Here is a 24,546-nt window from a genome sequence, read left to right as displayed (position 1 = left end):
GCCACAAGCCTGTTTTGGGCCTCAAAGGCCTTCATTTTCAAACATCCAAAACTGGTAAACATTATTTCAGAGGCTGCCATTTGGCAAAAATGTTATCATTCAAGCTGCCAAGTACGAACATTTTAACCTCAAAAGTGGGTGCAGCGTAAGTCGATTTAGTGCAACAATAACATAGCCAAGTACAGGCAACAAAAACCAAATCTGCATTCTATTCAGTGTATAAGGGATATTTACCATTATAAAAGAACACATACACATTAAGAATGTCCAAACAGAATAAATGTAGCTTGTTTTACTATACAAGGTTTGAATGGTGCAAACAGATAATATAATTAAAATACTGTAATAAAATTGTAAAAAGACAAAGTAAAAAGTTTCTGTTATGAAGCAATTCAGTTCCCTCCCAACATATAAAATTGTCTAAGCTACTTGTAAATGAAAATGTCAGTGTTCATAAGGAGCATATATGTGTATAATGTATAGTTCAGGTAGAACAAATATCAAGGGATTATTTTCTGTATAAACTTCTATAATGCAAATCAATAATAAATAGAAAAGATGGAAATCTACCGCCCTACATCTAGAACCTCTCTGATTTATAAGCTAGTGCATTTAAAAAAAATCTTAAAACTCTACAAAGCTCTTGCATATAAAAATATATGAAGATATAAACCATATTTAATCAAAGATTCATAGGAGTGTCAGAAGAGAATGTTCTAGTTAAATCTGTGCTTGAAATAGAGAAACATGGTTATTTATCTTCCTTCCTTTGAGGGTCTCCTTCTGCAGCACTGTCTCCACCTTCAGACGCATTGTCACCATAGCATTTCTTTACTTGACTCTCTAACTTTGTGACTCTTTGTTTAAGTTTTAACTGAGTTGAGTTATAATCAGCCAATAGTCTGGCAAATCTAGTCTGTAAGCTATCCATTGCCGTTTCCATTTTCTCCACCTTTTCCTCTACATCCTTTGGGTCTGCGCCTGCCTTGGCTGCCTCTTCATCAATTAAACCATCTTTCATAAGGATCTGTCGTCCTTTTTCTTCTAATACTGTTTTAGCATCAGGATATTCAGTGAGAGCCTCCATCAGATCATCCTTAGATAAACAAAACAGGTCAGAATAACCAATACTTCTAATGTTGGCAGTCCTTCGGTTGCCTGACTTGCTTCCTTTTATGTTTAAGATACTGATTTCACCAAAATAACTGCCGTCACTGAGGACCACAAACTGAGTCACACCATCATCAGCGACTACAGCTAGTTTCCCCTCTTTGATGATGTACATTTCCCTTCCAATATCTCCTTTTCGGCAAATGTAGTCACCAGGGCTAAAGACTTGAGGTCTCAGTTTCAGTACCAGTTCTACAAGCAATCCAGCCTCGCAGTCTTGAAAGATCCTAACTTTTTTTAAAGTATCTAAATGTACATTAATTGCAATTTCAGCCTTTAATTTGTCTGGCAAGCTCTTTAATACCTCCTTCTCATCCATGGTTTTTTTGTTTGTCCAGAGGTAGTCAAACCACTTTATGACCCTTGCCTCAAGATCCTTGGTTACTTTTCGAAACTGCATATATTGTTTTATTGAGTCAATCTTAGACTGGAACTCTGCCTTGGATGCATTCATATTTGAAATCATGGACCCAACATTACCTACAATGGTTGCAAAAATCAGTACACCAATGAGAAAGTCAAATACAACAAAAAGAAACTCAATATCCTTAACTGGTGGTGGAGTTTCCCCAATAGTGGTAAGCGTTAAGGTTGACCAGTAAAGACTATAAATGTATTTTCTTGCAAGACGTCCATATTCAGGATGGGATATATTTGGATAAACCCATGTATCTGTTCCAAACCCAATAGCTTTAGATATTGCAAAGTAGATGCAGGCATTCCAGTGTATAATGATTAAAATGTACAGGACAAGATTTCCAATGCGAAATATATTTGGATAATTGGTTCTTGTCTCCGTGCGGTCAAAAAATTCAAACATCCTACCAAACCTAAGCAGCCGGTTAAATCTCAGCTCTGGATAGTTAAGTCCTATTTTAAGATAAGTAAGGTCTGTTGGCAGTAAAGACAATAGGTCAAGCTTAAACTGTCTGGTCTTTGAGTAATTCTCTTTTAACTTCTTAGCATCTTTCACGAGTAATCCTTGTTCAAGGAAACCTGGTTAGGGAACAAAATTAACCAATAAAAATGATTACATATTGTATTTGACATAGGAATAGGGCAGAGCAGTTTAGGGGTTGTCAAAAATTATCAAGCAGAAAATGAGATTTGCCTGTCATGGAAGCTGGTGCTACAGTGTAACAGGAAGAAGTGCGGGAATAAAAGAACCCAGTCTATTTATTGGCTGATGTAACCTAACATGTATGTGTGCCCTTGGTTTGTTTGTGTGCAAAGTGAATTGTATGATCCAGGGAGAGGTTGTTAGTACTTAAAATTATTATTTAGAATTACCCAATGGCACAAACTACCAAAAAAGTATATTCTTATGAAAATGGTTTATTCAGATAAAGCAGGGTTTTACACGTGAGCTTTTTTATGCAATATATTTTTATAGAGGCCTACATTGGGGATTCCTTTAATGGTCAGGTAAAGAAATCATTAAGAGGGGAAAAGAATGGTACAGCCATAAAAGTTCCAAGAACCAGTAGTCCGCTAAAAGTATGTGACCGTGTAGGAAGAAAACTTGATAGCAAGGCCACCAAGAAACCTATGGCAAATCTGAAGGGGTTATGTATACAACTTCTGTTGCTTCAGTTGGCAGCTATATGGAAAGTGGCAAAACGGAACCGCTAAAATTCAAGACAGCTCACCTACATTATGCCAGAAGGCACGTGGTAGACTATGAAATCATCAAGTTCCATGGTCTGATGAGACCAAAACATGGCTTTTTTTTTTTTTTTTTTTTTTTAATTAAACATAATTTTTGGTGTAAACCCAACAATACACATGATTATAATCACACCATCCCTTCTGTGAAGCATGGCAGTGGTAGCATTATGCTGTGGAGATGCGTTTCTGCAACACTACACATAAGGTTTGTAAGGGGGTAAAATTCTGGTGGAAAATTTATGTCTTTCAGCCAAACAATGACCCCAAGAATTAAGTCAAAACCACACAGCAGTGGCTTCAAAACAACAATCAGAATGTCCTGGAATGGCCAGAAAGTCCAACTGAGAATGTGTGTCTGTTCACTCCTAATCCCCATGCAACCTGACAGAGCTCTACACAGACTTAAAATTGAAATTACTGCCAAAGCTGCACTTAAAGGAAATGTAACACTAAATTTTTTTAAGTAAAAAAGCTATCCACTATGCGATGATCGATTGATCGAGCCTAGCCTGACTCCTTCCTATACAGCCTGACTCCTTCCTATACAGCCTGGCTCCTTCCTTCGCCGTATCGCCGTAGTTCAATTGACAGGAAGCCAAGTTTTAGCAGGTATTTTCTATTAAAGCATTTAAAATACTAAGTGGTTTGCAGCATAGGGCAGTTATTGGTGCAGGGTAGAATAGCTTTTTTACTTAAAACAATTTAGTGTTACTTTTCCTTTAAGTACTGAATTGAATGGGGTGTTTTGTTTTGTGTTTATTTTTAATCATAATTCCTTGAAATCATTTTGCAGATATCTGTTTTCACTTTAACGAGTCTGTTCCTGTTGATTGGTGTCAAAAAACAAAATCAAATACACCATGATTCCATGTTCTATGACAATAAAACATGGCCGCTTCCAAGAGGATGACTGCTTTCTATAGGTACTGTGTAGATAATTATTACGATGTTTATATCATATATTTTAAATGAACAACACACGTTTCCCAAGATATTGGTGGATATCTGAATATAACTGATCCCAAGCTACCCTTGGGCACCACTAGTTTAAGATTAATAATTTACAGTCAACAGATAACATTTTTTAGGACTAGAATCCTGCATTTCACGATGGAACCAGATCACTTGCCTGTTCTGAATCTTACAAGTGTGTCAGTGATGTATATAACATCTGCCGTGTAATCCAGAACCAGCCACAAGATAATAGAGTTCCTTTGGAGCTCATCAAAGCAAGCTCTAGAGAAAAACATACAAAGAGCAAAATAAGGTTATTATGCTATTACCTACTCTTAGGTATGTGCACTTGTAAGTCTGTGCAAACCTACCTGCATACTAGAAAACACCAGTTGTAAAGCACCGGGACAGAGATAATTGATAGCCATCTGTAGTAGAGGTTGCTTGAAGGGTCGATTACAAATATTTCTTTCTTCTTTCTGTAAATAAATATTGGAATACATTACTCAAACTGTTGACAATGCAAAACCTGACACTGGCACCTTTAGTGGCAGCCATGTTTGTATATTTCACTTCCATTGGCAGTCAGTAAGCCCCAACCTGTTTCTGGGATGTTTTTCTAGTTGAAACGACTTCCAACATGCAGCTGAAATTAAGTTACCGGTAGCTATGAGTAAATCAATTTGCTTGCAAGTCAGACACATATAAAAATGCATACACCAGGAATGAGCTTGGAACATGTTTGTTATGTCAAGTATGGAACTTATTACCGTTATACTTAGAACCTGGATTTTTCTGGAGGTTTTTTACACATGATATTCAGTACACAATTGTTCTTTTAACACATTTCCCACAATTGAGTCAGGTACATTACCACCTTGCAGCTGCAAGCACGCTGGAATTATGGTGGAAAAAATGCTTCAACATTGTACTTTGCACATTGCGCTTAGGGGAAAATAGTTCACTAACTAATAGTCAAATTTGATTAAAAAAAAAAAGATGGAAAACACTCTTGGATAATACTCAGAATGGTTAATACGTAGGCAGTGCAATTGGTAAATTAATGTGGCTTTTAAAGCCTGCTTAAATCTAGCATACAGTAAATGGATTTAGAAAGAAACATTTTTGTTCAATTTAAAGGGTGCCCAAGCACAATGATTCTAGTGCTGCATGGATTTTTAGTAAACGCACAGGCTAACCAGGAGTTAGTTCACATATTGGATGGCAGATTCATGGCTTTTGATTGACTGCCTTGTATAAATACTTAATAATGACTAACCACTGCCTAAGGCTAGTTAAGACATCGGTCTGTAATGTATTTTAGTCGCAGTACTGAAAAAAAAAAAACTGCAAAACAAATGTAATGGGCCTTTTCTACAGGTCTGGTTCCTTTTTAAATGTGCAAGAGGAAATGAACAGTAGCAACAGTCCCTCTGATTATTTTGTAGGCCACATAGGCAGTAAAAATAGCAAATGTTCTTGTTTGTGCAGTTAAAATGGACTCACGGATAAAATCCTTCAGATAATGGATCCCTGACTTGGTCTCTCTGCAGTAGGATTAGACCTTATAATTAAATCGCTGTTCCACCATCATTATCCCCAAGGAATCCTGCATCGCTGTACCAACAGCTGCACAGGCAAATCACCTGCTAATGATATTTTTAACTTAATTATCGAAACGCCAAATTTCTTAGTAATGTTTCATTAGACATGTTACCCAGATCATTCATACTTACTCCTCTTCCTTTTTTTTGTCATCCTTTTTATCGTCTTTTTTATCATCCTTTTTATCGTCCTTCTTTTCCTCTTTCTTCTCTTCTGGCTTTTGATCTTTGTTTTCATTTGCAGGCTTCTTATCATTCTTAGTGCTGTTAATGGCAATGCATTTCCACAAGAGTGGTGATAGGGCATTTTATTTTCAGCAGGGGGGGACATGGGTACACTGTAGCTATGGGACTAGGAAGCCATTGGGTGAGTTAGAATATGCAGCCATTTGTTTATAGTGCTCGTTTTAAGACTAGGGGGCCAATTTACTAATCCACGAACGGATCGAAAGCGTCCAAATGCGTTTTTTTCGTAATGATCGGTATTTTGCGATTTTTTTTCGTCGCCGTCGCGACTTTTTCATAGCCGTTATGACTTGCGTGAATTGTCGCGACTTTTTCATAGCCGTTGCGAAAAAATCGGAAAGGTTTGCCCGCCGTTTAATAGCACTCAATACGAAAAAGTCGCAACAATTCACGCAAGTCGTAACAGCTATGAAAAAGTCGCAACAATTTGCACAAGTCGTAACGGCTATGAAAAAGTTGCAAAATGTTCTTTTCCAATACGATTTTTTCCCATTCGGGATTCGGATTCGTGGATTAGTAAATCAGCCCCTAAGCCTTACATATAATAATATCTTTTAGTTACTGCAACAGGTAAGGTTTCTGGTGTATACTTATGTTAGCTATATATTTGCAGGCCCCTGGTAGGTTCCAGCTTTGCTATTGCTTTAATATTATATAATGTATATTATATTGGTATAAGCAGAAGGCAATGACAACCGTATAGGTGGCACACACTGTGCAAGAGTCACTGTTTATCAAGTTGCACTGCATGAAGTTTGAGCCCATTCTCTGTCTCAGGGTGAGCACAAGGTACATGTGAATGTAACAGTAGTGTCCCTGCACAAGAGAGAACCCCAGAGACATAATCTATTCTTAATACATATAATATTGGAAATGATCACTTTGTGCTTTTTGTATTTATACATCTGCTTTTTGGAAATATTCTCCTTGATCTAAATAAAAAGTTCAGATCAGTGAGAAAGTTTCAACTTCTGACTTTATTTGACAAAAAGTCACATGATTTTAACGATTCAGTGTGGCCAGAGGCAAAGATTCGGCCGAACCAGGAATTCTGCTGAAAAAGGTAGAATCTTGGCCGAATCCCAAACCGTATCCTGGATTCAGTGCATCCTTATAGCATATAATGGGGCATTAAGGTCTTGTACTCAATTGCTGGTGCTTTCTTATTTCTTTATGTTTCTTAAAAAGCTGTGCCAGAATTAAAACTTTTTTGTTGCTAAATGCAAATTATTTTTACTAAAATCTACAGAATATCCAATATATGATTTATACTACTTAATGGCCACAGTTCATACGGTTAACATAAGGTACAAAGGAAAGGAAGACAGGAAATGATGTATGAGGAAATACATATATATTCTACAGGCAAGACACAAGCTATCTAATACAAACTATAGATGTTAAGTTACTAAGCTTAAAAGGATAATATGCCATTTTTATAAGCAGGCTTAATCCTCTGTCTATAAACTGCCATACTGACTGCTTTGAATATGGCATTCTCTGTTGATCAGTGAAACCATCCAAGTAAGCAACATGGCAGCCCTAAATGTATATATTCATAAGTGAATATAGAGTCAGGCAAGATCTGTTTACACACATATGAATGTGCCATTAAGAAGGATATAAGCCCAACTTACATAAAGAGCATAGAAGTTTGGGATTTAATAGGGTTTTATTCCTATTGTCACAAAACTTCACATACTGACTTACTCCTCTGCATTGTTGCTGTTGTTGACATTGAAACTGGCGAGAACCCAGTGACTGTGGCAATGTGAAAAAAGATATATATTTTTATATATAAATATACACTACTGTATATACACTCTATAAATGTTTATAGGTATCATGAGATCATTACTGAATAACATTTGAATGCTATGATGTCCCACATACAATGTACAATACATATATACATATAATAAACCTAAACATGAAGAGTACAATATACATACCCTGAATATTGTACAGAAAAAGAGCTGAACTTTATTCTGCTTTATCCTAATATTGGAGGCTTAAGTAAAAGCCAGTACATTTATTGGTGAACTTGTGTGTATATGAGAAAAAGCATTTAATCTGTTATTTAGCTGTTTCATGACCAGTCATATGAAATACACCATAATTATGAAATTATTTGGAAGAGGGGCCAGATATTTGGAGTCTGTTTGGTTTCCTTCCATCTAACTGCACCTTTATTAATGTCTTGTCCCTAAATGTTTAATAAAATAAATACCCATCTCCTTCTGGAGAGCTAAATGCCTCTGGCATAGGTGCCCCTTTTTTCCCCACTACTGTAATCAGCCCTGTACCAACTTTGGCAAGAAGCAACATTTGCAAATGAAACACCCAGTCTAGAAGCACACTTTCCATTATACAAATGTGTCACAAAATGTGTATATATTGCACATACAGGTATTGCACATACAGGTATGGGATCAATTAACCGGAAACCCTTTATCCAGAAAACTCCAAATCCGAAAACTTCATTTGAATTTAATAATTTGCATTTTTAAAATGATTTCCATTTTCTCTGTAATAATGAAATAGTATCTTGGTTAAATAAGATATAATTAATCCTTATTGGAGGCAAAGCAATCCTATTGGGTTTATTTATCACCTAAATGTTTTCTCACACTTAAAGTATGAAGATCCAAATTACAGAAAGACCCCTTATCTGGAAAATCACAGGTCCTATACCTATATTTCCATCTAAGGGATTTTAACATTATCACAAACTTTCATTTCATTTTACCAGGACCAATATATGAAATACAGTTCAGCCTATGTTATGCAAAGTATATCTCTGTATCTACTATTGCTCCCCCCCAAGACACTTGCAGAGTTGAGTGACTATGGCATTGCATTTCATATATGAATTAAGCAGTTAAGCAGAGCTATGAAATGAAATAAACTCTGTCAAGTGCTATTGGGCAAATTAAAACAAAACAAAACTGTTGCTAATAAACAATTTGCGTACCTATTTACCCTTTCCAACCTCTCTTGGTTTTCCTGGAGAGACTGGATGTTGCTTTCCCTGCTGGACACTTCTTTCAGATCAGGCCCTCGGAACCGTTCCAGGAAGGAATCTGGGCGTTGGTCTTCCTGTGTAAGGTGCCTCATGGCCCAGTTTCTCAGTGTAATAAGAAGTCTTGTTAACCTAAAGACAATTCACTATGTTTAATATATCTAAAATCGCCAAGTTCATAAGATCCTGGGTGAAATATTTGTACTTAATAATACTGTGTTACTCAGTCTCTGTTATTCATTACCATAAAATATTCTACCACAATGCATTGCCACTTTTGTATTATAAATATTACACAACCACTGTGCTACAAATGATTTGTCTTTCTTTGTCACTTTTAACCAGTGCTATCCTAGTATAACATTTATATCCCCTCTGTGCTCAGCTGCAGCCTCTGTGCTAGGGGGCCCATTAGAAATACTTTGATGATTGCAATGTGCACACAGATAAAATCATTCAATATTTTAATTGAAACTGTAAAATAATGTGTGAATGGGTAACAAGAAAGTGGATAGTGTATGATTTATTTATTGCTATAAATGAGCTAGAGATGTAGAGATGCTGTGAAGTTATAATATAAAGGAATATTATGAATACATCGTGTCTAGCATCATGTAGCTGTTATAACACAAATTTTAACTACTGGGGGTTATACTGATATGATGGATGTTTCCCATTACTGATGTAGACAAAGACTATTCATTGTTGAAGGGAAGATCATCAGAATCAGCTTCCAAGGTGTCTCTTTTTTGGTAAAGGTGACAATATGTGAAAAGATCTGATTATTTGGTAAAGTCACAAAATGATTGGTGCTTTTCCCAGTACTGAGCCAAGCCGACTGGTTGCCCTAGGCACTGTTGGCGTATGTTTCTTGTGAGTACCTATACATATCAGTGGATGGTAAGGTTACTCCTTTTCATCTTTATTTGATATATGGTGGTAGCCCATCCCAATGGTGTGTGGAATCCCTACACTAAAGTGTCAAACTATATAAAAATTACTATGCTATAACATATTTCTTGTGTTTCCCCAAGCCTTGGTGGGCTCGATTTTTGACTGGTGGTGTAAGGAACAAGGGCCCCGGACCGGGGGTAGGCAACAGAAGAGGTACAAGCCGAGTGCCCTCCCACTGTTGCACCCTAGGCAGTGCATCTTTAGCCTACCCCTAGTTTTGGCCCTGTTTTTGCCTGATTTGGTGACCCAAGTGGCAGGCTTTAAGTTGAACCAATAGTTTGTCTCAAGTGCCAATAATCAGATTAAAATTGGTGTCTACGTAAGCAAATCAGGAGCGTATAGCCAGTGCAGTCCTTGCCTAATGAGATTTTCTAACCAGTTGTTGAATAGTACAATAGAGTAGCCACATCTGGAGCAGAACATATTCAGCCAACAAAAATGTACATTTTCTCTCCCTAGCCTAGTGAAGTCCATATAACATAACTCATAAGTGAAGGGGGGCTTTGGGCTGAGGGCAGACCGAGCGTTTGTTCTGCTGCTCTCAGTCTCAGTCTGATTTTTTTTTTTGCATGCTGAGAGAAGCAGATGCATTCCCTGACGCTACTCAGTAAAATTGCATTGACAAGTACTGCTTCCGCCTCCACTTGGCTCTCGAAGAGGAGCCTAATAAGGATTGGACAAAAAACATGAAACCAGGCATTTCAGGGCCAATCTCTGCTCTGTTCCGATTTGTGTAGCTGAGCAGAGGCGGAAACTGTACTTGTCAATGCAATTTTACTGAGGAGCAAAATGGAGCGCATCCACTTCTCTCAGCCTGCAGAAACCCAGACTGTGAGCAGCAGAGCAAACACTCTGTGTGCCCTCAGACTTGTAGTAAAACATCTACGAACAATACGTCACCCCTAGGTGACGTATTGCTCGTAGATGGCTGACTATGGGGTGTGAGTGAATTTAACACACAGGGGCCTTATGAAATACAACTTTATGTCATCCTGCATGTGTTACATGGATACTTTTCTGTGCATTTGTCCTCATTGCTTTGGAATAATATTTATTGTTTAGGGTTCTTTGGAGTCCAGCTTTGTATACAGCTGAAGGTACTGAGCACATTTGCATGGGGGCAGTAGCAACCAATCGGCAAATATCTTTTTAGCCAGCTGAAGGTAGAACAACAAAAGCAAATATCTGATTGGGTACTATTGGTTATCCCATCAGTACAACTATGACCATTGTTAGTAAATGAGCTGCATTGGCTTCTAGACCAGTGCTGTGCAACGAATTACATGTAGTGGGCCAATTATATCTCGTACAGCATGTTGGAGGGCCGGATTAAATTAAAATAATGACATTATATAGTGACGACTATGTAGCTTCTGAGCACACTGGGGCCATAAAAATCCTTTGGAGGGCCACATCTGGCCCACAGCCTTTAGTTCAGCCTCAAGCTGCTTTAAGGGATGTGACGGAACATGACTGGTTAAATAAAATGTAAAACAAACATTACCTAGCCATTCCTCCCCTTCCAGTGAAAGAACTCCTGCGGGACTCTGCTAGGCCCCTAGGCTCCAATGCAATCACACGCTGGAGCTCTGATGAAGTGTCTTCACATAAGGAATGGTTCCTGCAACATGAAACAATTCACGGATAACCATACTAGTTTAAGCTTCTATTTTGTTATATTTCTATGAAGCCATGTATATGGTACAGCTGACTGTGTTCTCTAATTTGGATATTTTACCTTGCATTCATATTATTATTAGTCAAAACATACAATACTTTGCAAAAATAACAAGTCCTGTTTTTATTACTTTCCATAGACCACCCAGCTTACGTTTCTTATCTACAGTATTTACCCCTTGTCTGCACAGAGAACTATAGTTGTGCAGGGGTGTAAGATCACGGAATATTTTTCATTGTAATGTGTTTTATGTTGTCAAACTATATTGTAAAATGGCTGTGTGGTGTTCTCTGTTGTGGGCCCAAAGCAAATTATGTCCCTTAAGCCGCTACTCAACTACCCCTAAATCTCCCAACACCCCCTAACAATTGGGTAGGTGATGATATTTGTATAACAACTACTCCTGAATGGCCACCAGTCATCCTGCCCTGCTTTACAGCCAATTCCACAACAGTCATGATCCCTTCTGCTTTATCTAAGATGTACATTTGTGCTGCATTGCTAAGATTTTCCCACTTCAGGGCCGGATGCTGCCCCTAAACTCCTGCTGCCCTAGGCCTGGGCCTTTGTGGCCTCACCACAAATCCGGGCCTGACAGTCTTTCTATCTATAACTGATGCTCTTCTGGACCTCATGGCTGAATTTTAGTTTCAAGGGAGCAACACTGTGGACAGGAGTTTTATTAGCAGTTTGGATGTCCCATCTAGACCACAATATGGTTCCTTTGTTTCTAATACTAGCAGAAGTTGTGAGGTGCCCCCCCCCTAGGCTCAGGCCTTTGTGGTCTACCGAAAAATTCTGGCTGCAGGGATTCCCTTTGTGCAGGGCTTAGGAAACTCAGCCCATGCCTGCACTCATTCTTAAGATCGTAAGCTCTTTTGGACAAGTAATAATAAGTCAGCTATGAACATCAACAAACTAACATTAACAAACTAAAAATATACCTTTCTGCTTTTACATAGTTACATAGTCACATAGGGTTGAAAAAAGACCAGTGTCTATCAAGTTCAACCCATCCAAGTAAACCCAGCACACCTAACCCACACCTACCAATCTATACACTCACATACATAAACTATAAATACAACCACTAGTACTAACTGTAGATATTAGTATCACAATAGCCTTGGATATTCTGATTGTTCAAGAACTCATCCAGGTCCCTCTTAAAGGCATTAACAGAATCTGCCATTACCACATCACTAGGAAGGGCATTCCACAACCTCACTGCCCTCACCGTGAAAAACCCCCTACGCTGCTTCAAATGGAAGCTCCGTTCCTCTAATCTAAAGGGGTGACCTCTGGTGCGTTGATTGTTTTTATGGGAAAAAAGAACAACTCAAAAGAACAAATCAACTCTCTCACGTACAGAGAATATAACTACACCATTTCCAAAATTCCATTCGTGTACCAAGCGGTACTGGCCTTATACATACACAGGGACTGTGGACTAAGTCTGAGAGCACTTGCTAATAGGCATTTATAATATATTTAATGATGGCAGCATAATGCATTACTTTGCAAACCACTCTACCTTGATATTTGTTGTTGTTTTGCACATGCAATACAACAGGCTTGAAAGAGCAATCTGGCTGTGAAAGTGTATGTGTGGCATGGAAAGACCTGTAGGTGGCAGTGATCTGCAGTAGGTTATAGAAGGTGGTTAAATGCTAGGTAATTGCTAATGAACTTGCATTGTCTTTTAGCATTTGATAAGAAAATATAATTGATTTCCATGCTTTGCCAAAACTAATGTATTCTTATGTGCTGGTTTTATTCTGTGTACATAAGAAAATTAATTAACTGAGCTTGTGTTAATACATCAAGAAAAACATGGTTTATAAATAAATCAAAGTTAAAGCATGCCAGCAACACAAGGATGCTTTATTTATGTAATTTTGGTAATCTCTTGTGATGTCTCTTAGTTGATTAAATACTGTGGGACTCTAGCAGAGCATATATTGCAGATATATCATATACACTCTGAACCATTTTAGGATAACACAAAGCACAAGTGCCTTTGCCATTCTTTCCCAGCTTCTGAGAAGTATCTTCGAACAAAATTGCACCTGGTTAAAGATGCAGATTACACTACAATACACTACACAAATACAAACACAATACAAAACACTACAATACATCTTGGATATTTTAACTAACTGTTGGACGTAAACCAGTGGCCCTTTATTTGTTATACTGCAATGCCCACCATGCACAGATGTAGTTTAAGGCTGGATTACTTATAGGAGAACTAAAGCTTTACAAAGAAGTAGGGCAAAAATGTTGTACATTATGTTTTGGGTTTCTGTACCAGCCGAGGCAACACAACCCTTTTGCAGGGAAGATCTGTGCCCCCAAAAGACCTAAAGATGCCCCAGTAGCTCCCCATCTTCTTTTCTGCTGATTCCCTGCACATGCTCTGTGCTGCTGTCAGTTACTGGGCTTAGGGACCAACACGCAATATACTGTATATGTAGAATATAAATGTCACAATATAAAGCTGAATAGTAAATAATTCAGATTCTAATTAAATGGCAGCTCAAAAACCAGTGTGATTTACATCAAAATGTAATAATCAGCCCTGTAGCATCAGCTTACATGACAGAGGAACATCATTCTCTGCTAGATAATTTACAATAACCCCTTAAGCTGGCCATACACGCACTGATAATATCGGGTTTCGTACGATATTCGGTGCGTGTATGGCAAGTCGGCGAGTCGGCCGGTATCGTAGAAGGCTGCAGATATCGGTCGACTCGCCGATCGGCCAGGTCAAAAGATTTTGATCGGGCGCCATAGAAATCCTATTGTTTCTACCTCCTTATCTGCCGTTTCAGCCCTGAAGGTTAGTGGCGGGTCTGACGATCTTTTGTGCAACCGATGGTCGCACGAAAGATCACAGATCGCCACGTGTGTGGCCACCTTTAGCTCAGCTTCTAGCAGTTGCCCAGAGCACACTTGACACTTCACTGACACTTCTAACAAAGTTCAAGATGGTTACCCCCTTTAAACTTTGAAGACCTGAATCATTACAGTTATACAGATGCTGAGCCTTTAAGCTGGTGCATTAAGTTCAGTATATAAAATACAGCATTACTACCCACATCTGTACACAAAATTTAAATGATCTTTTTTTACAGTGCTGTCCATGCTGTAATACTTTTGGGTATATTCTGTAAAAACTGGTCGCTGTGTAACTTACACCCTGTCAGTAAGAACCAAACAGAGCAGTGACTACTTACTATTTTTTCTCTTTACTTAAATGCAACCTGCACAGAATACAGTAGTGGGTGCACCGTGACAATCAGAAAATCAGCACAAAATGTAATATGTTCCATTTCAGTATAAACTTACAGTAATAATGTCCTGAGCTTCATGTTAAAACACTCTATACATAGGGAGGGCTATTAGTTTAGTATCTCCTTCTTTCATGTGGTGCCCTGTGGACTCAGGTCTAACACCCCACCCCAGAATGACAATAATGTATTATATGGCATTTAGCAGTGGAGAACTGCCTTCATCTCCACCTTACTTTATTTTGGATTTCATGTATTTGGCAAATTGCATGGAATATTCATTTACCTTTTCTTAGGTAGCAGACAGAAGATCAAAGGGACTGGAAGAAAGGAGTTGGTATAAATTGCTTGGCGCACAATGGAGGCCTAATTGATATCCTTTGTTAGCTATATGACTTGTATATATGCAGAATAAGGGGGTAACAGGTTACCAGGAGACAGGAACAAGGAATCTTAAAGGACAAGGAAACTCTTTAATACAAGTTTTAAGCATATTATTCAATGCCCCCTGCTGTACCAGATCACTACATTTTTTTGCTTAAATAACTCTTACTTTGCACACAGTTATATTTCAATAGCTCCCTTGACATCATTAAGATGGCCACCGCATATCTACTGCGCATGTGTGAACTTCTCTCAGCCTGCTCCCCTTGTGCTGCTGTTCATGGAGACAGATACTCGCTCCCGATCGTGGGTAATGCACATGCGCCAATGTCTTACACAAGCTTATGCCCAAGTGCCCGGTCTTGGTGCAGGAGAGATGCACATTGGGGGTTTTTTTTTAAAGTAGTCGCCAGTCTTTTCTGAACTACAGGGTTTACACAGCAAAATGGATTGACATCCAACAGATTGTACAGCACGGCAGAACACATTGCAGGTATGCCTGTATTGTAACTTAATATGTTTAATAGCCTTTCCTTGTCCTTTAAGCACAGAACTTTAATAGAAACTTAAGGTACAGGAATATGGATTCCCAAGAACTCAGGAACAGCTCATTGCATAACAAGGTAACCAGTTCAGGAACAACAAAGGATACAGATTCAGTAACAACCCACAAATGAACAAATTTAACACAATTATCCAGCCAGGACCCAATGAGGGAGGGGCCTTTTAAAGGGAACAAAATGAATAATTGCCAACACCTAGCAAAAGGTGGGAGAATAAGGCTACAAGGAATTCCCAGTAATGATAATGGCACAACAGGAACCCAGTCTCCTGTGGCTGAGAGGTTGTACACGTAAAGACAATTATCAGTAATTGATCAGCATTGTCTATGTTAGTAGCCACGACAAGTAGCTGCTACTAGTAGCTCTGTGTGTCTTCACCCTAAAGGAACAGAATTTTCATTTGAAGCAGCGTAGGTGGTTCTTCACCCTTGCACCCTTGCTTTGAATATGACGGTATTGAGGGAATTAGTTAACCTTGTCTGCCACTGACGTCTGCATTTTTACCACCCTTCTGATAGTTTAACCCTTTACGTTGCTGAGGATGAAATTAATTTACATTTATCTTTAAGTGTGAGCTCTTCTATTTTATATAAAAGTTCTTCTTTTATTCTAGGTACCAAATAATATTGTTGCAAATCTCTGCTTCCTTCACATCTAGCTTCTAGAGCTGAATATGATTAGTGACTTACCTGCTTGTACCATTTTCAATTCTTTCTATTTCTTCATCAATTGTCCTGACAGACAGCCTGTGCGGCAGTGGATAGGAACTTTGGCTGCTGACAAGACTGGCCATCTTGATTCACAGTTCCACGGTTTAAAGGTTTCCTGTAACAAAAAGTACAATTATTAAATCTATAAAGTATGCTGTCTCTAAATCACAAATGTAAAATGATCTTCCTGTAAATAGCACAACATTATATTTGAAAAAAAAACAAAATAAGAAAAATATGTATGTTTTGTATTGAAAAATGTAATATCTAGCAGACCTTACAAAGATGTCCCTGTACAATGATATTAGCTGTATTGTGTTGTACAATGTGTTCATCCTGCAAGCCCTAGAATGCATGTTATCATGGAGGTTCTGTACCTTATAAATGGTTCCTGCAGGTATAAAGTACTATTTAATATATGCATCACATTCAGAGAATGCCCACACACAGCATTTGATCTCTCAGCCCTGTAACATGTCCTTTCAAGCCACTTAAATCCCAATAAAAGGGTTAGTTCTTGATGCATTACTAATTGGAATTCTGGGTTAAATCAAACAGTTCAAACCTTTTCCTGCACCTATTTAGATTCACAGATCTGTAAAAAAACACTTTGACACTTTATCAGCTCTGATACATACTGTAGAGTGCACTGGTTTCTATACAGCATTATGGATCCTATAGGTGCTTCATTAATTACTAATTACTTTGTCTGCATATCAATCACCCTTTATCCATTTTAATGGCAATTGCATAAAGCCACAGGTGCATTCACAAGTCAAGAAATATTATAAAAAAAACTCTGGTAACAGTCTCCTTATAAAAAAAAAGCAACAACCAATGCAGTGTTCATGGAGATACCATTAATATATAAAATATAAGGTATATATGCCATAAATATATAAAATATAAGGTAAATAGTAAGGCTGCAGAACAAGGGGTAGCAACAGAATTGGTCAGTATACTTGGTATATTTATATGTATAGACATATCAAATTAATGTGTTTGGCATATATCCATCTACAGGAATGTAATAACTAATACCACATAGGGCTAAGAATTTTTTTTGTATTTACATCATTATGTGAATCCCACTCACCTTGTTTTCAGACATGGCAGTTTGATAGCAAAGGAAAAGTGTGATGCTTTGTGCAAGTAAACACAGTACTCACTGGGCTAATTGTGCAGACCATCTGCCGGGCAAGCCAATCTGCATCTAAGTCTGAACTCATTCGATAATAAAATTAGTGCTTAAAAGGGATAATACAGCGTGGCAAGAGCTGACCTTCCCTATGGTAATCCCAACCAAATAAGTATAATAACATAGCAAAACAAGACATAAACTAAAAGAAAAGGGGTGATTATAAATCTGCAATATGTAAGAAAAAATGGCAGGCAGTTTTAATTCTTATGGTTTTAAGTAAAAGAAACTCCAGATTGTATCCCAAGGCAACATAAATATATTCCAGCTTGATGTTTTACTACGTTTAGTGTTAGCAGGATTTACCAAATAAATCCAATTGGAATTTTTACCACAAAAAGCCATTGTAAAGTACACACAGCTCTCGTGCTGCTGAATAAATAGGCTGTTTGGTTCAAATAATGCATCCATTGAACAAAACTGTTGCATTTCTTCTTAGTCTATGGGGGAATGCTGAATTGTGGGTAAAAACACAGCAAGTTGCAACCTAATATTGAAGTTTGCACACAGCATTCTGGTTGTAATTCAGCCCTATGACACATACTTCAGAGGTTGCAGGTTGGATACTCCTTGTGGAGAAATAAGTGCCAGTACGAAGCGATTTTTATCACTAAGTTTACTCTCTCCCTCACAAATCAAAGACATCAATAAGCATTGTTCTGTGCACTGCAGGGCACATTTATCTTTATAGTATAGCACTTTCAGCAGTCTTTCAACCACTACTTAAAAATCTAATCCTGGGAGTAAAGAGGAAGAAGTACTCTATTTTACAGAGTATTATTCAAATAATCAGAAGTTAAGGAACACTGTGTGCATTTTTTATATTTGTGTGGGTTACTCACATTAAGCCTTGTAATTTATCCATTTTATTTCTGCTGGGCATTTCTGTATCTTATTAAATAAGAGCAATAGCACATACAATACAAATCAAGGGAAAAATGCAGAGTGCATATCTCCAAGTAAAAGATAAAACATAAATGGGCCCCATTAGATTTACTCATTTATGTGGTTTATAAGATTATTGTGGTGTGAAATAAGGGTCAAAGTTTGTCAGCACTTTCCCTAGACGAAGTAGGAGAAGTCAACACATTTGAAACCCTAATCAGTAGTCCAATAATAATCCAATCCTTTCTTGAGGTCTGCTCCCAGATTTGCTCTTTTGGACTATAGTTCTGAAGGGTTCCCTAAGTAGGGACTGTTTTAATCTTTGGATAAAGTAATTATGTCAGCTTTCACTCATTCGGATAAAAACAGATATAAGGCTTATGTGCATAATAAGCTTTTTTTAACTCTAAAATGTGTTGATATTGAAACGTAGTTGTATACCAAGTGCTAAAGCAGTGCTTCTTAACCTTTTTCTCAGGGAACCTAAATTAAGTTCTAAAAGCAATCTGCAACCCAGAAATTGGTCTAGATCAGTAATATGCTTTATTTCAATTAACATTTTCAGTTGTAGGAGAAGCTTTCAATTTTTTTTGGATGGATTATGTAGGTCCAAACTAAAGGTGGCCATACATGGGCCAATTGTAGCTGCCGATATCGGTCCCTTGGACTGTGTATCGACCCATGTGGGGGAAACAACGACTGGCCTGCCCAACCTATATCTGGCCTGAAATTGGCCAGATATCAATCGGGCAGGTTAAAACATTCAGTCAGATCGGGGACCGCATCAGCTTGATGATACAGTCTCCGAATCGGCTGCGCCTATTGCTGTCGTTATAATTCGATGGTTTGGCCCCAGGGCCAAAAGACCGAATTAGCCTAAATTAAACCGATATCGTCCACCTGTAGGTGGGGATATCGGGAGAAGATCCGCTCGCTTGGTGACCTCGCCAGGCGAGTGGATCTTTACATGTATGGCCACCTTAAATAGTATAAAAGTATTTTTGGGTCCTGACCAACATTCTGAGAAACCCTGTAATAATGAATACAGGTAACAAAATAAATGAACAAGGCATTATATTTTCCTTTCTTGTCCAGATGCCCTTTGGGGGGTCTAAAATAAATATTTCCCATATAAGGCAAACTTTATGATTTAGATAGGGGTTGTTAATTCCTTCCCTGGCTCAACTATCAACCTAGATCTAATTTATTCTTATTTTATAGCACTTTCACCTATTTATAAAAATACCTTCTGCTTCTGATCTTCTGCCACAAAAAGGGCTGAAATAAGTTGAAATAAGCCATGTGCAGGATATATCCAGTAATCATAGGGCCAGGCCCATGGAAATTATTTTATTTATTCATTGATTTAAGTTGGTAACAGAGACTATAAATCTGTGAAGAGGCCTAATTACCACTTTTATTAATATATTAATGTCAGTATTTAATAATAAAAAGATTGACCTAAATATTTTACACTGTGTGATTCTGATCTCACTTGGTAGGATACTGAGAGTGACTTGAAGATTGGATTGAGATTGGGCTTGTAATTTAATATGCAGGAGGAGGAGCGTGTTTTAAACTATGTGCTATTTCTTGTAAAGCTCAAATTGGACCCTTTGCTTTCCCTTGGATTTTGCAATTGGTCTTTCAAGCTTCCTAATAAATTAAATGTGAAGTTGACATAATTTGATTACTCTATAATATCCATTAAATAACAAACAGTAATTAAAAAATTAAAATAGCTGATCAACTAAGTGTGAAAACTTTTAGAACACTTAACTCAGCAAGGGAGGAGCTTTATACATGATATACTCTGCCTAGTAGCAGGAAAACTTTTGGAAGGGGTAATAAGGGATAGGGTACTTGAATACATTGCAGTTCACAATACTATTAGTTTGTGCCAGCATGGTTTTATGCGTAACAGATCTTGCCAGACTAATTTAGTCGCCTTTTATGAGGAGGGGAGTAGGAACCTCGATGCTGGAATGGCAGTTGATGTCATCTACTTGGACTTTGCTAAAGCGTTTGATACAGTACCTCACAGAAGGTTAATGATCAAATTAAGGAATATTGGCCTAGAACATAATATTTGTAATTGGATAGAGAACTGGCTGAAGGATAGAGTACAAAGAGTGGTGGTAAATGGAACATTTTCTAATTGGACCAGTGTGGTTAGTGGAGTACCGCAGGGGTCAGTCCTTGGTCCTTTGCTTTTTAACTTGTTTATTAATAACCTGGAGGTGGGCATAGAGAGTACTGTTTCTATTTTTGCTGATGACACAAAATTGTGCAAAACTATAAGTTCCATGCAGGATGCTGCCGCTTTGCAGAGCGATTTGACAAAATTGGAAAACTGGGCAGCAAACTGGAAAATGAGGTTCAATGTTGATAAGTGCAAAGTTATGCACTTTGGTAGAAATAATATAATATAAACGCAAACTATCTACTGAATGGTAGTGTGTTGGGGGTATCCTTAATGGAGAAGGATCTAGCGGTTTTTGTTGATAACAAGTTGTCTAATTCCAGGCAGTGTCATTCTGTGGCTACTAAAGCAAATAAAGTGCTGTCTTGTATAAAAAAGGGTATTGACTCAAGGGATGAGAACATAATTTTGCCCCTTTATAGGTCCCTGGTAAGGCCTCACCTTGAGTATGCAGTGCAGTTTTGGGCTCCAGTCCTTAAGAGGGATATTAATGAGCTGGAGAGAGTGCAGAGACGTGCAACTAAACTGGTAAAGGGGATGGAAGATTTAAACTATGAGGTGAGACTGTCGAGGTTGAGGTTGTTTTCTCTGGAAAAGAGGCGCTTGCGAGGGGACATGATTACTCTGTACAAGTACATTAGAGGGGATTATAGGCAGATGGGGGATGTTCTTTTTTCCCATAAAAACAATCAACGCACCAGAGGTCACCCCTTTAGATTAGAGGAATGGAGCTTCCATTTGAAGCAGCGTAGGTGTTTTTTCACGGTGAGGGCAGTGAGGCTGTGGAATGCCCTTCCTAGTGATGTTGTAATGGCAGATTCTGTTAATGCCTTTAAGAGGGGCCTAGATGAGTTCTTGAACAATCAGAATATCCAAGGCTATTGTGATACTAATATCTACAGTTAGTACTAGTGGTTGTATTTATAGTTTATGTATGTGAGTGTATAGATTGGTAGGTGTGGGTTAGGTGTGCTGGGTTTACTTGGATGGGTTGAACTTGATGGACACTGGTTTTTTTTCAACCCTATGTAACTATGTAACTATGTAACTAGTCTGCCCGCACTATAGTACAAAATGTAGTTAGAGTATTTCAGCCATCACCACTTGCTATCACCATGCTACAATGTGGCATATTTTTCTAGTCTGACACAGTAAGAAGAAGCATTAATACAGTGCAGTGCAAGACAATAAACATTGCCAGGAAAAAAAATGGATACAGTGCACAAGAACTGACAGCATGCTTCTTATCTTTAAGGATTACAATGCCTGAGAATGAGTTGTGCACATATGAGCCCAGATAAACATACAATATAAAACAATGCAGAGTTGTGCAATGCGCATATCAACCCCCAGATAAAGTAATAATTCTGTAAAGAGATTTTCTATGTTCATACTTCCCCCTAAACTACCCAAAAACGCAGTGCATGAGCATAAGCTTTGTGCATATTACACCAAGACAGTTGAGCAATCTAGAATAAGAGGTGGGCTGTGTTGATACAACCCAATAGTAATGCCAAAAATACTATATATGGAGGATGGACTGTACTTGTGTATTAGGTAATATAAAACCCTGGGCAAATACATTTATGGCAAAATTATAAAGATCATGCAAAGACAATGATATGAGTTGTAAAAAGGGTTTGTTCTGGTGTCAGTATCTCTTTAAGGCATGGAATGCCCTCATTCTCGTAATACAGTAGTAGAGTCTCAGCAATGCTATAATATTTAAGCTATTGGTTTTCTAAAAGGGGTTCAAATTTAAGATGTAGGACTAGCAGTTTTTTCCTAATGCAGAGGAATATTGACCCTTTCTTGTGTTCCAAATCAGAAGCAACTAAAATCAGAAGTACAGTACAGAAATAACATGAAGTATACTAGCTGATATATCAAAGAATACAACAATCAAAACCATCTATGCAGAAATACATGAAATAATATTTCCCCATAAACTATCAGGTCATTATAGCCATGATAATATGAATCAAGGTCGAAGCCATCGGCAGCAGAGAAAAACCCTCTTCCTACTGATTCTAGGACCGCATTTGTGATCTCTTAAGAAGCATGTGTTGTTTTCTAATCTGTTCAGACAGCCTTATGCAAGTCACCAGTGGGTACAGGTTGCTGAGTTGTGAGGTAAGACATGTAGTCAGGGATAGACATAGGATTTATATGAATATAAAGAACTCCTGCTTATGTAGCCATGAAGATCATCAGATAGTTTCACACACAAAACTTGGAATCTGCAGAATGAGGGAGTAGGAATCTACAGATGGTTGTCACTAATAAGAAGCCATTGACTGACATGTAATCAGATGCAGTCATCCCACTAAACTGATTACAGTAATAATACTGCAAACAAACCCTGTATAAGTCAATGCAAGAAAGATTAAGAACCGTCCTGCGTATTTAACGAGCAAGTAGCATGGTGCCCTATGAATCTGTCTGTTTGTTTTTAATTACATGATGGTCAAAAAGGGACTATGAAGTAACTGCTACAGTACATACTTACTGCTTAACAGAACATTCAGATCACATTCAGGCCCTATTTTGTTTGGTTTCTGCAGCCAGCATAAATGTCATGGCATGCCTACATGCTGTGACTTTCTGAATGCACCTTTCTAGACAGAGTCATTTCAATTAAAGTGGTGTTTTTCCAGTTCAGCAAACCTGTTCTTAGAAGTGATAGAGTTCAGCAGAGACAGCCAATTCACAGCCAGCAAAGCTTGACTATACAGTGAAAACATTTGATACAATAAAAAGATTTTTTATTTATTTTTTTTATGTCTTTCAGTAATTTGGATCACAATACTTTCTAAAATCAATTAAACATTAAATATACATATATAAAATAGGATTGTTTTGCTTCCAATAAGGAGTAATTATATCTTAGTTCGGGTCAAGTTCGGGTCAAGTACAAGGTACTTTTTTACTATAGGGAAAAAAAGAAATATTTTTTAAATATTTCATTTATTTGCTTAAAAAGGATTCTATGAGAGATGGTCCATGCGTAATTCGGAGCTCTCTGGATAACAAATTTGCAGATAAGGGAACCCATACCATAAAGTACATGTTAGTAAATATAAAATATTACTGCCAGCCATAAAGACAGTCATTTCTTTCTCCCACATTCTCTTTCTCCCTTATGGAGTATCCTGTCTGTTTTAATCTGTAAAAGTCTGTACTTTTCCTTAAACTGCTGGATACTTGAACATAGTTTCGGTATAGTATCAGTATTAATCATGCACTTATGAAGGAAACTAACGGACATACACTTAGACTTATGTGCTATCTCAGTGCATCCTACATACATTTTGAGAATATCTCATTGCTATCTTGTTAAGTGCTTTAGTAATTCTATCACTATGACAACTAAGACCATTTCCATTTGAATATATGTAAAGGGACAGTGTAACATCTTGGGATAAGACAAACTTACAGAACATATAGTTACCTGGTTTATGTGCTTGTTAGCCGCATGCTCCAGAAAAGGGGGGGTTTGCTATTTCCACAGGTATAAGAGATCAGCTGTGTGAGTCAACTCTTCGGGACATTGTGGAACAAATCAAGCAGAATCTTCTTGTACAAACGACCCTTATAATGAGAATATGAGAACAGCAGATGGCTCTTTCCTATACCACTTGCTCCTATGATCGGCTCTTGGGCTTTTGTCGTTCATCCTTTTCTTCTCATCTACAGCTCTCAGTCTGTGCTCCAGAAAGATCATCAGCCAGCCCTCTCACCCCCTCTGCTTCAGCAAGGAGACACATAGCTCCCTCCTTGGCCGCCCAAGGAATAATGACTTCAATAGCTGGGAATGTGAATGGATGCATTTTATTCAGGGGGTGGGAGCTAGCAATGCTGTTCGGGCTTCTGTTGGGATTTCAGCACCGTATAAGTGTGGACAGCTCAGTGCCAGGCAAATCCATGCGCTCAGCACCATGGGAGATAGCGTGCGGCTGCCTGGTATAGCTGGTTATTATTATTATTATCATTTTTATTATTAACCCACAC

The 24,546-nt window shown here is 38.0% G+C and overlaps 1 protein-coding gene across 3 annotated transcripts; it reads right to left on the bottom strand.

Moving 5' to 3' along the window:
• Positions 1 to 261: 261 nt before the first annotated feature.
• cnga3 (cyclic nucleotide gated channel alpha 3) lies at positions 262 to 24,345 on the bottom strand. 3 transcript variants are annotated; one of them, XM_031897020.1, is made up of 9 exons: positions 23,987 to 24,345; positions 16,229 to 16,364; positions 11,123 to 11,239; positions 8,617 to 8,796; positions 7,353 to 7,403; positions 5,529 to 5,660; positions 4,164 to 4,271; positions 3,968 to 4,074; positions 262 to 2,166 (listed from the first exon to the last, which is right to left on the bottom strand). In XM_031897020.1, the coding sequence occupies exons 2-9, from the start codon at positions 16,330 to 16,332 to the stop codon at positions 752 to 754; spliced, it is 2,214 nt and encodes a 737-aa protein (XP_031752880.1). In that variant the 5' UTR covers positions 16,333 to 16,364; positions 23,987 to 24,345; the 3' UTR covers positions 262 to 751. The 3 variants fall into 3 exon arrangements, with proteins under 3 accessions (XP_031752880.1, XP_031752881.1, XP_031752882.1); XM_031897021.1 differs by lacking the exon at positions 7,353 to 7,403; XM_031897022.1 differs by lacking the exons at positions 5,529 to 5,660; positions 7,353 to 7,403 and having other exon boundaries at positions 23,987 to 24,344.
• Between the last annotated feature and the right edge of the window lie 201 nt (positions 24,346 to 24,546).

Source organism: Xenopus tropicalis, chromosome 2 (genome assembly GCF_000004195.4).
Source record: "Xenopus tropicalis strain Nigerian chromosome 2, UCB_Xtro_10.0, whole genome shotgun sequence".
Lineage (NCBI taxonomy): Eukaryota > Metazoa > Chordata > Amphibia > Anura > Pipidae > Xenopus > Xenopus tropicalis.
Note: the sequence above shows the minus strand (reverse complement) of the source record. Positions and strands in the feature narration are given on the sequence as shown.